This window comes from Neopsephotus bourkii, unplaced genomic scaffold (assembly GCF_033783945.1).
Source record: "Neopsephotus bourkii isolate Nb327-2 ecotype Australia unplaced genomic scaffold, CSIRO-AGI_Nbou_v1 NB_1248, whole genome shotgun sequence".
Taxonomy (NCBI): domain Eukaryota; kingdom Metazoa; phylum Chordata; class Aves; order Psittaciformes; family Psittacidae; genus Neopsephotus; species Neopsephotus bourkii.
Genome location: NW_026901733.1, coordinates 5,391,506 through 5,406,774, shown reverse-complemented (window position 1 = coordinate 5,406,774; position 15,269 = coordinate 5,391,506). Strand labels below are relative to the sequence as shown.

The 15,269-nt window shown below is 38.5% G+C and overlaps 1 protein-coding gene across 2 annotated transcripts in view; it reads right to left on the bottom strand.

The window, feature by feature from the left end:
- Positions 1-4,249: 4,249 nt before the first annotated feature.
- AHRR (aryl hydrocarbon receptor repressor) overlaps positions 4,250-15,269 on the bottom strand; it is a 90,896-nt gene continuing 79,876 nt past the window's right edge. Inside the window, exons 8-11 of one of the 2 annotated variants that reach the window (XM_061364749.1) lie at positions 14,121-14,320; positions 12,622-12,740; positions 11,543-11,684; positions 4,250-8,838 (exon numbers count right to left, since the gene is read on the bottom strand). In XM_061364749.1, the coding sequence (XP_061220733.1) occupies positions 7,719-8,838; positions 11,543-11,684; positions 12,622-12,740; positions 14,121-14,320 (1,581 nt within the window). In that variant the 3' untranslated portion in view covers positions 4,250-7,718. The remainder of the gene's footprint in view (positions 8,839-11,542; positions 11,685-12,621; positions 12,741-14,120; positions 14,321-15,269) is intronic. The other variant, XM_061364748.1, reaches the window with a different exon arrangement.

Sequence of the window (15,269 nt, the reverse complement as noted above, 5' to 3'; positions counted from 1 at the left end):
GAAGGGGGCAGGTAACGCACTCGGCAACGGCTTTAATTTAAATGTAAATATTTATTTTAAAATGTCTTGACTTTACACTTCCGATCGGTAATAAATGTAAAATATAATTTAAGAAATACACTTGGAAGTTCCTTCTAAAAGCAGGCTGAGAAAACAGCACAAAAACAAACAAAAAATAATCAACAGAAAAGTGCACTGGTTTTAAACAAAATGCCAAAATACCAAATCCACGATTTACTGCCTGCTTTTTAATAGCCCGCTAGCGATATACCTGGACGTCTATTATACTTGTATATGAAGCAGCATAGTCGATAATGGTTAGGTTACATGTTACCAAAGGTATTCCTGTTAACTGTGGCTGGGTGCACTTCCCCAAGGCAGCCTTTAGGGCTGGGGCTGTGCTTGCTCGCTACCGGCCGGCCTCAGTATTTGAGGTGTCGAAGCAACCAGCATGTGAATCGCCTGCCTAAATGCACGCGGAACAGACACAGACTGGTATATACGTTTTCAGTAATGCTCAGGTCGTTGCGGTGTTCCCTCCAGAAACGTGCTCTGAATTTTGGGGATTATGCAATATGAGTTTGGCGAAAACTGCCGCTTGATCTCCATGTCCTCCACTGTGTTTCTTCAGGAAGAGTGGGAATGGCATTTTTAATGCAGGATTATTAGAGTTTGATGGTAGATTATGCCTCATTTCAAGATGAATATTTTTTCATGGTCATTTCTGTAACAGAGGCCTTTACATGGAGTCTCATTAAAACGCTTGATAATTTTTTGTGGTTCTAATCTCAAAATCTAAAATGGGCTAATTGAAAACACCACAGTATACACATTGTGTAATGCTTCCTTACCCTTCTTAAAACAAAATACAAATTAAAAGTGCAATTGTACAGTGAAAGAATAAACACATGTAGGGAAAAAAAATGCAAAAAGCAAAAAAGGAGAAAACAACTTTTTGAAAGAGAGACCATGTCTAAACAGAAAAGGCTTTGGCAACAGGGGAAGTTCAGGTTAGATATAAGGAAGAAGTCCTTTACCGGGAGAGCAGTGAGGCACTGGAAGAGGTTGCCTAAAGAAGTGGTAAATGCTCCATCCCTGGCAGTGTTCAAGGCCAGGCTGGATGAGGCGCTGAGCAACCCGGTCCAGTGGGAGGCATTCCTCCTTATGGCAGGGGGTTGAAACCAGATGATCTTAAGGTCCTTTCCAACCCGAACCATCCTATGATATGTACTTGCAGAACTAAACTGTTGGTGGTAGCTCAGAGTTTCTTGGCAGTACAGTCTCCTTAAGAGAGGATGTTTCACCAGCAAAGCAACCTATTTTCTGTTGTAGGAGTTCTGTGTAGTTAATGAGTGCCTCTGTTCTATTAAGGATGGCAGGGGGGTAATACGGGATTGCACTAATGCTTCATACTGAGCTAGAGGAAGGAGAAGTTTTGTTAGTGGACACAACTGCCTTTAAGGAAGAAAGTGTTCTTTGGCTTTGTTAAGTAGCTGTGTAGGGGGGAAGATATACAAGGAAGGATCCTTTCAGAAGAGAGAAGTTTATTGACTGCAAACAGGAAGAACCTTAACGTTTGTAAGAACTGAACACTGCTACTGAGAACTGAGATAACTTGCCTTTTTTAAGTTTGGTCTCAGACAAGATTTTTTTAAAAGCACAAGAGTTGATGCTTGCCTCTTCTTATCTCACATTTTAAATGAACAAAAGAAAACATGAGATTCAGAAGGAAGACGCAGAGATGTAATTCCTATGACACCCTTCTGTGCAAAAATGGGGAGCTCTAGACCAGTGCTTTAGCTGACATTTTTGGCATAGCCTCTAATTAGTTAAATACAATTACTGAGGCTAGCTATGCAGCTGGTGTTCTTTCCATTACCTTCTGCCACATTTTTGTATTAGTCATTGGAATACCATAATTCTACCAGTAAAAATGCAAAACTGGAAGGTTTTTTTGTTACGCAGCTATCCCTGGAGCCCCATTGCATCAAGGAAATCCTGAGAAACTTCAGACTGGACAGTCAGAGCACCAGCTGCACGACTGAGCCACAATTACCAGCAGCAAGAGTGTTAATGCAGACACTGAATTTGCCAGAATTTCAAAGAATAACCCCAGGAAAGGAGCAGGAGCACTTCATGCCTCCTAGAATGATATTTTGTCTGATTGAGAAGTACAACTTAGCACTGAATTACTGCAATCCTTGTTTTTAAGTAATTATTTTCAGCCCGAAAAGTTACAAATTCAGTTCTACATTAAAAATAATGACATGGTTTCAGAGCAGAGTTATTAGTGGTGGGTGGAGAATTCATGCTCTAGTCACAGAATAATTACTCTTTGACAGCAATATGTCAATCAAGGTGATCTTTCTCCCAAAAATCTGTCTTAATCCATTTTTTTACATTCCCTCCTAAACCTCTATCCAAAGCAAATCTTTGCCGAAGCACAGGCAAGTGCTTGGATCTCTGTATGTTTAGGTATCTTTCAAAAGTACTTTGTGGGTTTAGTGTATTTGTGTATACCTATATATGTATGAACAAATGCTTTGTTCAGAAGCATTTCTGATAGCATGATAGGGAAATGCATTTATAATGAGAAGAACATATGCCATGTGTGCTCAAACACAACAAAGATGTATTTGTCAGGGTGACAGTGTCTGTGAACATAAGCTACCAGCAGCCCCCCCGTCTGAATCTCCTTCAGCTAGGTAAAAGCCTTGTGACTATAACCTGAGCATGGCCACCTGCAGAATCTCTTTGCTCACTACCCACATTGCAGAAGTCTGCTTCAGTTGTGACACATGATTACACATAGGATTTTGCAAGATTTAAAAGAGAGGAAGAAACTATGAAGCCTATGAAGATAGGCTGAGAAAGTTGGGGCTGTTCAGCCTGGAGAAGAGAAAGCTGCATGGAGACCTCATAGCAGCCTTCCAGTATCTGAAGGGGGCCTATAGGGATGCTGGGGACTCTTCATTAGGGACTGTAGTGATAGCACAAGGGGTAATGGGTTAAAACTTAAACAGGGGAAGTTTAGATTGGATATAAGAAGGAAATTCTTTCCTGTTAGGGTAGTGAGGCACTGGAATAGGTAGCCCAGGGAGGCTGTGAAAGCTCCATCCCTGGCAGTGTTCAGGGCCAGGTAGGACGAGGCCTTGGGTCACATGGCTTAGAGTGAGGTGTCCCTGCCGGTGGCAGGGGGGTTGGAACTTGATGATCTTAAGGTCCTTTTCAACCCTAACTATGAAACTACGGGTAGAAATTCCTTTTCCAGTGAGAAATTTTCTACAGTCTAGTTTAGGTTCAGAGTTTTTGTCTCAATATAATCAGAAGAGTCTTTCCATTTTGAATTTTTATGCTAGGACAGAAGGGAGAAGGAGAAGAAGGAAGGAGAAAGAAAAGACAAGAACAACAGAACAGCTCTATACCACCATCATTCTGAGATTGTGGGTTTTAGTTATATCACACTGATGAGAAACAATTGAGTATGTTAACTTTTTCCCCACTACCTAAGGCAATGTATGTATTTATAGGTAGGTTGGTTTTTTAACTATTCCAATTAAAACATCACCCACTGTTAAGACAATTCAATGGCTTTTCTGAAGTAACTACAGTGAGTGAGGCTCTACTACTCAAGTTCTAATATGGCTTCAATATGAAGAGTTAAGAAAGGCTTCCAGGCGGCAGAAGCTGACCTTATCCCACAGAATATTCTTTGCCTCAGGCTTGTTGCCTCTCATTTAAGTATTTTAAGCACTAGGAATTTGCAGAATTGCACGTGCCCTGTTGCTCTCCAGACCATCAAAAGATCAGCACCCAAAGTCTTACTGAAGTGGCTGATGCGCAAATGTCAGATTTCCCTATGACACCCAGAGACAATTAACTTCCAAAGATTTTAAGAATACATTACTGTGTTCTAGTGAAGGGTGATTAAACCATAGACATGCACTTTGCACTACAGCATTACTATCACGGAGTAGGAAGTCAGTCATTCCTGCAGAGACTATAGGTACAGTCCCTTGATCTTTCATTTCACTAGTTGGATCTCCAAACTGAGGACCAGCTGAAACCAGCTTACCCCTTGCACACTGCTGCCCTCACTCAGATGTTCAAAACAAAGCTCTACTTTGGTATCCAGAGAGTCTAAAGTGAATATAAATGATTGGTAGTGTTATCTACAGTGGAGGTCTTCCCCAGTTTCAGCCACTGGTAACTGCATCCCAGCAAACCTTAGAAGCAGGAAAATCCACCCTTGTTGCTGGACAAGTTTAACTCTTGGCTCAAATCAGGTTGTTTTTCAGTAAAAATAGTGCTTACAATGGTGTACTTCAGTTGGACTAGCATTCTTATGGTGTTCAACAGCTGTCCACTGACAGATGAATCAGGCCACATTCACAGTATAGACAAGACCTTATTCAGCAGCTTTAGCATTGATAATAGTCTCTGCTCTCTGTGGACTGAGCAACATTTCAGAGGGAAACACATTCTTTTAGAGCTTTTAGGGCTGCTCACCTTCCATATAGAAAAAATATGGATGAATATCAAAACATAGCCCCGAACACAAGAATTCATTAGCTCATTCTGTCTCAACCTCTGGCATGTTTATGGCTTAGGAAGTTTGAATACTGTCATCAGTCAGGTGTTAGAAGCACACACTGGAAAAAGGCATTTCTTGGAGCCTCTGTGCTCCAAGTTCTTATCAGGTTAAGTGTTCGACTAGGAATTTCTTCTGCAAGAAAACTTTTTTATTGTTGTTACAATAAATACATTTGGAGGCTCTTAAAACAGACTTTTGGGCTGTGTTTGAGGGATACAAATACCAGCTCATTAAGGATAAGGGCTAAACACGAGTGACTGAAGGAACTGGTCTTTGTTTACTATCATAGTAACATATTGACAGTGGTTAGCAGTTGTCCAAAAAGAGGATAAATTGCTGATCACTTTATAAGCACAGTTCTTAGGAAATTGATGGATATGTGTGATAACTTAAAGAGAATTACACTGATACCACATTTTTTCATGTGAGACATGGAATAACTACCCAGCCATAAATTAACAGGGCCAAATTCAAATGTGATGTGCAGGACTAGTGTGTTTGCATTCAGACTTTATGGAACAATAAGGAAGCAAACCTGACTGCATTTACACAGTAGGGAGTCAGAAGGTGACATCACACTTTTGAGTCACACGTTCATCCATCCTCCTAGAAGAAGGCTGTTACATCTCTTAAATTAGATTCTTTTACATGCAGAAGCTTCATCTACCTCTATAACATCAATTAACGTGTAAAATATGTCTGTGTTTGTTGGAAACATGAGAAAAATCATCTCAGCTGAAGTAAACCAGGAAAGCCTTAAAGTAGATATTTATGTTAACAAAATAGCCTTCATTCTGTAACAGAATGATCTGTAGAGAGCTTCTGTTGTTAATATATGTTGTTCCACACTGACGAGAGAAATCTGGCTGATATAGATGTCCCATTGTAGTCATGTCAGGAAATATTTCTAAGCACAGATGAGGCATTCTGTGGCACAGTCCTCTACAGAGCTGCACCTGATTTAAACACTTACATTGTGCAAAGTGGCACCAGCACGCCCAGATTAGGACAACAGTGTTTTACGGTCATTGCATCAATGTAAATAATGAGAGAAGGTGCAAGGTAGTGCAAACCAGGCCCAGGTACTCTCTCTGAGAGGGGTGTGACAGTGAGTCCAAGTATGGAATTAAATGAGCAGCTTTTCAGCAGTCCTGCTGTACATGAGTAGCCAGTTTTCTTGCCTGTAAGCATTTCTGCAATTTGGCTTGAATTTATGTGATGTGAACAGTGGTGTACCTGAGAGCTGTGTAAATTCCACCATCGTAGTCTCACTTCAGAACGTCTGATGTTGCACTGCACCCACTGGCAGCAGTATTAAAGCAAGGATATCAAGACTATCTTAAGTAAGAAGCAGCACATAGCCAACAGGGAACTGATTTATCTCAGACACACAAAAAAAAATGTTTTCATGGCTTGGGTATGGTCAGTTGGACTATGGCAGAATTAATTTGAGCTACAGTAAGACATTATTGTCCCTCTTTACTGTGGACTCTTGTCTTTTTGCTGGGAATACTGCCTTCTGCAGGACAGCCATCAAAAGGTACCATTTCAGTGTAAAGTGCAGCATTTCAGATCACACGATTGTTCACAAGTACTTAACTGACATGCAAAGAATGTAATCTTTGCATCTGTCAACTCTAATGTACAGGCAATAATTTCTATCAGAGAAGACAGACAGGCTTGGAGAAGAGCAGCCTCCCAGGTGCAGAAACATTCCCCATAAACTACACTTATCGCACATATTTATAGCATTTGGGAGAAGTTTATGCCACTGTTCTGGCATGTAAAGCCATGCCTTTAGTGGCTAGCAGATACAGAAATGAAGACATTATAATTATTTATAATATTTTGAAAAGAAAACATTCATTATAGGGTTTCCTTCGAAAAGCACATATACATCTAAGCTTTTTTTTTGCCTTTTTTTTTTTTTTAAATGATGTGGTTTTTATATAGGTGAAGTTGATATAAAGTTGACATAGTGCAATTTTAAAGCAAAAGTTAGTGCAGGAGTCAAACTACAACAGCGATAAAAACCAAACCAGAAGTTGTACTTTTTTTTTTTTTTTGGTGGAAATGCATGACTGCCTGGGTTCAAAGGAAAGCATCAGATCTGTTTTCAAAAACACTTTGTGCTTTTGAAATATATGCATCCTCCAGTTAGCTCTTGGTTTAAGAGATTAAGATTTTATTTTGTGAATGAAACTAGGATGCTTTTGAAAATAAGATGTGTAATCTTAGTGTGGTGTTTGGTTTTGATGCCAGGTGACAATATCTAACAAGCTGTTATCAATCAAATAAATACTATCAAATTAAAAAGTGCATTTCCTTTGTTAATGTTACAAGTAACAGCAATAAATATTGGGGAAATATTTTCTCATGTATATTTTACAGCATTGGTAACATAGAAGTGGGTAACATTCCATTGTTCGGCCTTTCAAACAGCAACATGAAAGGCTGATGGCTTTAGAATGGAAAAACATGGCTGCTAAAACATCAGTATTATCAAGGAAACTTGGGAAGAACTTCAGTTTGAAGTGAAATAATTTCTAATGCATTTTATGAAAGTAATTTGTTTTAATTAATGCTATCCTGTTGCCATCAGTTTAATGCTGAGATAAAGGAATAGCAGATGCTTCTTACTAGAATAGCAAAGAACTTAAAATACAAAAAGCACTAAGATAAAGCGGCCACGCTGAAGACCATAAACATTTTACGTTTGCACAGAGACATCCGTATCAGCTTCAGAAAACCAAACAGAACAAAGGCAGGAAACAGAAATAGCTAGACCTTGGCAATAAATTGTAGACATGAGAGGAGAGATGATAAAAGACAAATTAGCATGTATACCTGTGCAGTGAGCAATGATTATTTTTCTATGCCTGAGGTTTTATCTTTCTTTCTTTCCAAAGATCACTAAGAGAAGGGTAGTAGGGCAGTACAGGGTATATTATGTGTGTGTGTCTGTGTGTTTTGTCTCATACACACACACACACACACACACACACACACACACACACAAAATCTTTGCACTGGCTTTTAATTTTAGTAAATTATTTAACCCAACTGGAAGAGAACCTACAACTTCATGCCTTTAACATGATAAATACTCCAAATGTTATAAAATCTATTGTAAAAATGTACATTCAGTGGTTTTATGAGGCACAGGACCTGCTAATGTATTTTCAGGGAAGCTCGTGTGTACTCTGTTCTGTCCACTGCTGGACAATGGTGGAGAATCCAGGGGTTCACGCTTGATTGCTTGAACCAAGCAGGGGTTTTTAAATTCACACGGCATTTTAAACCCCTCATTATTCTGTTCTTTCTCCTCTCCTGGGCTGGGGCTGTAGAAGTGGCCGTAGCATGCTGTGTGTGTCAGGTCGGGCATGCTTTCCAAACACCCGGAGGAGTTCTGAGCATAAAACGGGGCCACCTCCTTGCTACGTGAACCCTTGCAAGATCTGTTCAGGTTTATGTTGTTGGGATGATTTGCTACGATGCACTGCCAGTTATGCGGTGTGTAAAGGCAGTGCCTTGGCTTCTGACAAGGTGAGGCTGGCTCGCAGAGGTCCAGTTCTGTTTTGAGATGTACTCTATTGGGGTAGCTAAACACCTGCTTTCTCACTGAGCCATTCTCATCCACCGAGGCTCGGTTTTGTGACATCAGGTAGTTATCAGCAATGTTTTCAGAATCAGAATCATATTCCGTTTTGATAGGCATCTCCAAGGGAAAGGCTGTGTCATAGAAAGACTCTGAGGATATGAATGGTCTCTGCATTTTCAGATGGTCCGTTGCATAGTTCTCCGCACAACGCTGTTGTACACCTGAGTAAGACTGGCAGCTTTCTGCGCTCCCCCAGTGGGAAGGGCAAGTTGATGCTAAGTTTAAGAAGCTTTGGTCTCTGTTGTAGAGTGATCCAGCTCTCCTGTTTGAACATGTGTTCATTCGCTGGCTCATAGAACAAGAGCTTGAGTTTCTTAAAGTCCAGCTACTGTTTGTGGTGCAGTTGTTTTGAACACCTAAAACTGATGTGTTGGAACTGAGAGGTTCCTCTTGCATAAAACACTCACCGTTTGTATGTGGCTCAAACTTCACTTTTATGTTATCTTGTTCGTTTTTTACTGCTGTCCAGTTAAGATGCTTCCACTGTCCCAGAGTTTCAATGGCGCTGTTATAGGAAAGCCCCTCCAGGTTTCCTTTCAAACTGGCAAAACCACTTAGTATCTTCAGTTGTTCATCTTCTTCCCTTTCAATAACAGTTACAAAAAAAAAATCAGTCAATGAGAGGTTTGTAAATGAATGTTTTCTAGTATACAAATGGAGCGGATCAACATACATTACAAGCAATATCTTGTTGTTAACTTAATATGGGACTCTCACACTCTTGTCCCTACAGCCTTTGCATTTGTTCAAGGGAAAAAAAGAGTGTGCATGCATCTGGACGTCAGTGTGTGCACAGCTACCTTTTCTGTGGCACTGTTTCATTGAAATTCTGACAGGAATTTACTCTTCCATTTCAGGCACATAGTTCACAAAGACCTTCAATATTGTAGTACAGTATGGTAACTACCTTACACTTTCGTTCTTCCTTTAAAATCTATCTAAAAAATATTTGTGTGTAGAAAAATATAGAGATAAAATGAAAAGAGTATCTTAAAGGAGATGTATTTTGTTAACAAAGGATTGTTTGGACACATAAGGACTTTCTGATCAAAATGATTTGAGGGAGAACCATGGGGGTCTTATATTTTGAGAATGCAAGTTAGATGAGAGGAAATAAGATGCCTAAATTAAGTGGCCAGAATAGTCACAGATGTTCATATTGAGCATAGATTTGTTTCATATGTCAAACTTAATTTATGTTGCCTTTTGTTTTCTAAGATGGCCAGTGAATTAATTTTCCATAACCTCCAGCTGAAGTACTCCATATTACAAAAAAGCTCTGTCAGACAAAGTTGCCTGAGCGTTTCCAGCCCAATGCAGATGGTGTTCAGATCTTCAGGTTCAGGATTTTCTTGAACTCACTAACATGCTGATTCCAGACCAGGCAGGATCAGTGCTACAAAACCAACGCCTCCCTCCCCGAACAATAAGTGGACTTCTCAATAAGAAAGGAGCATGAAAACCTGGAGAGTTAGTAAGCTGTTTAGAAGGCTTTTTCTTAGCTCATATTAAGAACTGCTGCCTTGGGTGCAAGTATAAGATTTTCCAGTAGAGGGAGTCCATGTTGCTATAAAGAGAGAATATCCCACTAATAAATGTACACCAAGAAAGGAGAATATGTTCTCTCTTTTTTAACATGAGATATTAAATATTTTCAGTCCTTTAATAGCTGTTGTTATTGCTATTGTCTACAGTCTTGATATGTAAATGGAATGATGCAAGTTTGCTGCAGAACTAGCTTCTCAGGAAATGGACTAATTAGCAAGCAATGGACTGATGAAAATGCAATCGTCATGAAAACTGAGATCCCAAATGAAGAATTTTACAGTGAAATAGCATCTAGTTAAAATTCTCCAAAAAAATGTGTGTGTGTATGTTCCCAGGAAGGCAGCACACATTTCTACAAAAAACCCCCGAACTCCTGAAGAGTAGTAGTAAGGATGAAGTCTATTGCAGGCTATCAGAAAGACAGAACTGAATATAACTTCCATGGCCAGGTCTTGTAACACTTCGGTCAAGCACAAAGGAAGGATTTTAACCACTCAGAGAGTAAAAATGACCCCGCCTGGAGTACTGTGTTTAGCTGTGGAAGGCCAGGTGGGATGGGGCTCTGAGCAACCTGGCCTATTGGGAGTTGTCCCTACTCATAGCAAGGGGGGTGAAACTGGATGAGCTTCAAGGTCTCTTCCAACCCAAACCATTCTATGATCAAAGAGCATGCTTAGTTACACAAAAACCATTTTAGAAGTAGAGACTTGAATATAAGAAACATCTACTTTTAATCTGTTCCTTAATAGAAGTTCATTCCTTCACACAGCAAGACGATGTTTGTGCTGTCCCAATAAAGTTGAAGAATTCCACCACCCTCAGGTGGGATCTTTTCAGCTGTTCATGTGGATACTGAGTGATACGCTGCCTGCAAAGGATAACTACGCTGCAAGTTCAAAGACTTTTTCATTTATTTTTTCCACCTGTGAGACATCCTGACTTGGTGATATCAGCCACATTTTTTCCACTGGGCCAGATGGTGGCTATGTACACCTGGCTCCTGCACATTCAGTCCATTCGGTATATCTTCCCTCAGATCAGCTTGAAGAGATGCCTCAACAAGGCCCACAAGAACTGGAACAGGCAATCCCATGGGGAAGGAAGAAAAGCTGATTTGGGAGGGAAGGGTAAAACACAGTGGGGAAGTCCTCTTTGAATGCAAATCTGTGAGATTAGCTTCGAATCCAAGGCTGAGCCTACAACCAACTAGATGTATCTATCTACAAACATACAATAAATAGAAGCGTTCCTGTTTAGATTAGGTTGAACATCCACAACTAAAAACATGAGCTTGACTGTGACTCATAAAGACAAAAAAAACAAACCAAAACAAACCTTAACAGCATCAAATGTTTAAAAGTAGAAAAATTAGGACACTGAATCAGCAGAGAGTTTCAGCTGCACGTAAAACAAAACCACAAAATACACTCTTTTGTGCAAGAAAGTAAAAACATATCAATAGCTAAGCATTTTGACTTTGAAGTATTCTGGTTTAGTGTGTATTTACATTCAACTTCAGGAATAAAGAAAACTGAAGAAAAATAAAAGGTACTGTTTAGGATTATAACAGCCATTTCATACGAACCAAGATAAAAATGGATTCCCATTTCAAAAGTAAAGCAAATCCTCATTCAGCTCTTGTCTTAGGTCATGACAGGCCTTTCAAAGATTTCATACATGAAGAATACATTATTTTGCTGAAACATAGAGTGGCTTTTAGTATTGGAAAATATACTTACTTTAACATTTGCTGTTGGGCAAGGACATACTCTGAACAACCACTTCGATACAGAAGTTGAGTGTTGGCTTGAACCCAGACCCAGTGATCTTCACTTTTTTGTACTTTGACTAGAGAAATGCCATTTTCTCCATTATTCTTTGCTATATAATTTAAAAGAAAATCTATTTTAATACAAGCAGTATTTAATATTTTTTCATACCTAAACTATAGGTGAATGCTCACATGGTTTTTTTTTTGCTGCTCTATCATCAGCATAGGAAAGTACAAGCTAAAACATGTCACAAAACAGGGCAAATTACATTAAAAAATAATTGGAAAAGCCTAATGAGGCACTAAACTGTAACCAAGGATTTTGCAGTACTATTCGTTCATTATAATTTTCCCTCTCTGTAGTAAAACTAACCAACAAGAAAGTGTGTATGAAAAATGGTGCCATAACAGAGGAATGGTTTTAAAGAAGTTAGAGACTTTCAGGAGGTATGACAGAAGGCTGAGCACAACTCTGCTCAAGAAGAAGTTGCCCGTTGGGGTAGAGTCACCATCAAAATTTTATCCATTGTAAAACCTGAAATACAGCATAGACTCTCATAATATTGCCACAGCCAAATGCTGGAAAAACATGAGTCAAAGCTGCAAGCAAATCATGAGTTTTAAAGACAATACATTCTAATTTTCTTTGGTTTATGATCTTTGGAAAAAAAATAGGATGTGTAAAATATCATCCAGTTTTCCTCATAGAGGGACAGATATTGTCATTAATTATTAAGATTTTCACATAATCTTACTAAATTAAGTGCTGCCATTTTTAGGAAAACATAAATTGAGCATTTATGGTGTTGTTTATATACCTGTAAACTTGGCGTAACAGTATCTATTTCCACTCTGAAATAGCAAACTGATTCAGTAGTACCTTTTGAGGCAGACAATTTTTTTTATTATTATTTCAAAGAAGGGATATAAAAAGAAGAAAAAAGACAGCATTTGGAACAAAACCTGAAAAACCTAACAGGAGAAAAGAAAAGACAAGGTTCTTTCTCCATACAGTGTATATAATCCAGGAGTACTTTGCAGACACACCTTTGATTTGGTTTTCAGCAATCTGTAATACATTAGTGAAAGCAGCACCTTCATGATGACTGTTTCTTCCATATAAATCTGCTGCTTCACACAGCCCTGAATTACTTTTGGAACTGGAGCTGTAGAAGACAAAATGCGGAAAATTCCTTGTCAGAATCATAGACTCTGAAAGATGGGATCTTCAAGCTATTGACCATTTGCAAAAAATTATGTTTGAAGTATATAGTAACCAGTACTAAATAATTACCCCTGTTTCCTGCATTATTCAGTTGCTCAAACTATTGTGTGACTGAAATTATGTATTCAATGAAGAACAGTTGTGCTTAGGAATATTCTGTTCATGACTTACTATATCTGGAATAATAAATCTCAGCTTCAATTGAGACAAATTCTGTATATATTCTGCTCTGCCTATGGAGGTTATATTCGAGGTATGTACATCACACTGACCAGCAATGCACTTAAGAGTTAGCATGACTTCAACTTGCAATAATCATCGTATAGTTTGAATGGATTTCTTCCAATCTTTAGTCCAAAATGCATATTAAGGCTTTGAAACAGTGCTAAGTCCATAACACTGCTTTACCAATTTTTCCCCTTATTAAGACCACCACTTAAAAAATTACTGTATAAATTTGCCCACTATCCCTGGCTCGAATGCTTCAGGCCTGAACCAAAGGAAACACTGAAGTTAAATGCCTGCTTCATTCTTGTCAAATCCTTGGCTGCCATCCAGCTCGTTAGCAAAACTTAAGTTCAGCACCTCTGTTCTAGGAACTGAATTCTGATCATCAATTAATTTCACCTGGGCCATGGAAAAACCAGCAAGTGGAAATGACATTTCAACTGTATACCAAAAACCTGCATAGTCCATTAAATCAGCCTTCCAGTAATTTAATTCTTGTAAAAAAGATGCATGTGCGAGACCCACATTACCCATCTGGATAGTAAGTCCACACATACATAAGCATATTCTAATTAAAAGCCAAATTAAGATGCTGTCAATGACACTGATGAGCTTTTTACTCCACAGCAATAGACCTCATTTCCATAAGGTTATATTTAAGGAAATAAGAAAATATCCAAGTCCAAATAATTGTGCTACCAGAAGATACTGAGATTTGAAAAGTATTAGTAAAAATACTGAAATTTGAAAACTATTAGTAAAAATACCTTTTCTTTTCCACTTTTACAACCAGTAGAATGAATTACTGCATTGGTAACTTCTGATGGTTAGGAAGATATCCCTAAATTCCAATTTTTCTATAAAATTATATATATAGTAATATAATACTTAACATGTGTTATATATAAGGTATATTAAGGCTATTATAACATAGTTATGTATTATGTAATTTAATCCATATAAATTATTCACATTTTTAAGAAAAAAGTTTTAAAATGGAGTCATTTAGTCTACTTTGTGCTTTTTACATGCTTAATAAACATAAAGCCCATAGTATAATTTAATAACAGCTAAAAGATTAATTTGAAAATACTTTGTATTCACTGCTGCTGCATCATCAGCTTTGTGTTTTGCTTTCACAAGTAGGCTTTTCATTTTCATCTCTGTCACAGAAGGAAGCAGAAGTGGTACCACTATGCAGAATAATGACAGCTGAGGTGGCAATATTGTTCCTGATGAGGACTTCTTCCTTTGTCCAAAAAGAAACTTTAGTTTGCCTTGGAACTGCATTGTCTGTTTCACAAAAAAAAAAAAAAAAAGAAAGAAAAAGAATTATCTTATGCATTTAGTGTTTAAACATTTGAAATGATAATATAACATATGGACCATGTTGTTTAACAGGGAGAAAAACTAGGAATCTCATTTTCTACATGCAGTTTAAACCATGCCATTTCAGAGGCATGGTGAGTGGAGGTACTATCAACAGTAAAATGAGACATTCAAGGCTGGTTTTTGTTTTTGTCTCTCCTGTGTATTTAAAGTAGAAGTTCTGTGTTATGTTCTGTACAGGCAGTGTATGGTGGTGCAAACAGTTACTTCCTCTGTGCCTCACTCTGAAGCTGGAACTTTTAGTTTTCCATGCTCTGTTCTCTCCAGTGAAACGGTTCCTGAGTTTCTTTCTTCTTGCCTGCACTTTCTCTGGGAAGTATATGGACTGGCACAACCCAAGGGCTGCGCAGGCAGATGCCAAGGCAAAAGATATGCCCAAGATGACCAGATTCAAAGCACATAGCTTGGAAGAAGCTATCTGTCCCTGCCTCAAATCTTTACATAATCAGAAGGCAGAGATCAAATTATTAACTTGAGCAGCAAGCTGCTTCCTCTCAGTGAAAAAAATGACCGGAGAAAAATCAGTCCATTTGAGTTGGGCTTTTTCCAGAGCTCCAAGATTAAAACAGGGATGCAGAAATGACTAACTGAATTGCTGTTTAGACCTGCACCAAATAAGCTCATCTTCCAGCAAATGAGCATCTGAAACAGAAGTTGCATTTTCCTGTCTCACGCTAATACTTTGATTTTCATTCCAGATGCCATACTTCGTCATTGTATGTCAAAGGAACAACACTGGTCTTTACTAAGAAAATGGGGAAGTTATTTGTAGAAATGAGCCATTCCTAGTAAAGGTATTTGAGGAGCATGAGAGAGACTTTCTAATTCTGTTTTTTTATTATTAAAAGATCTT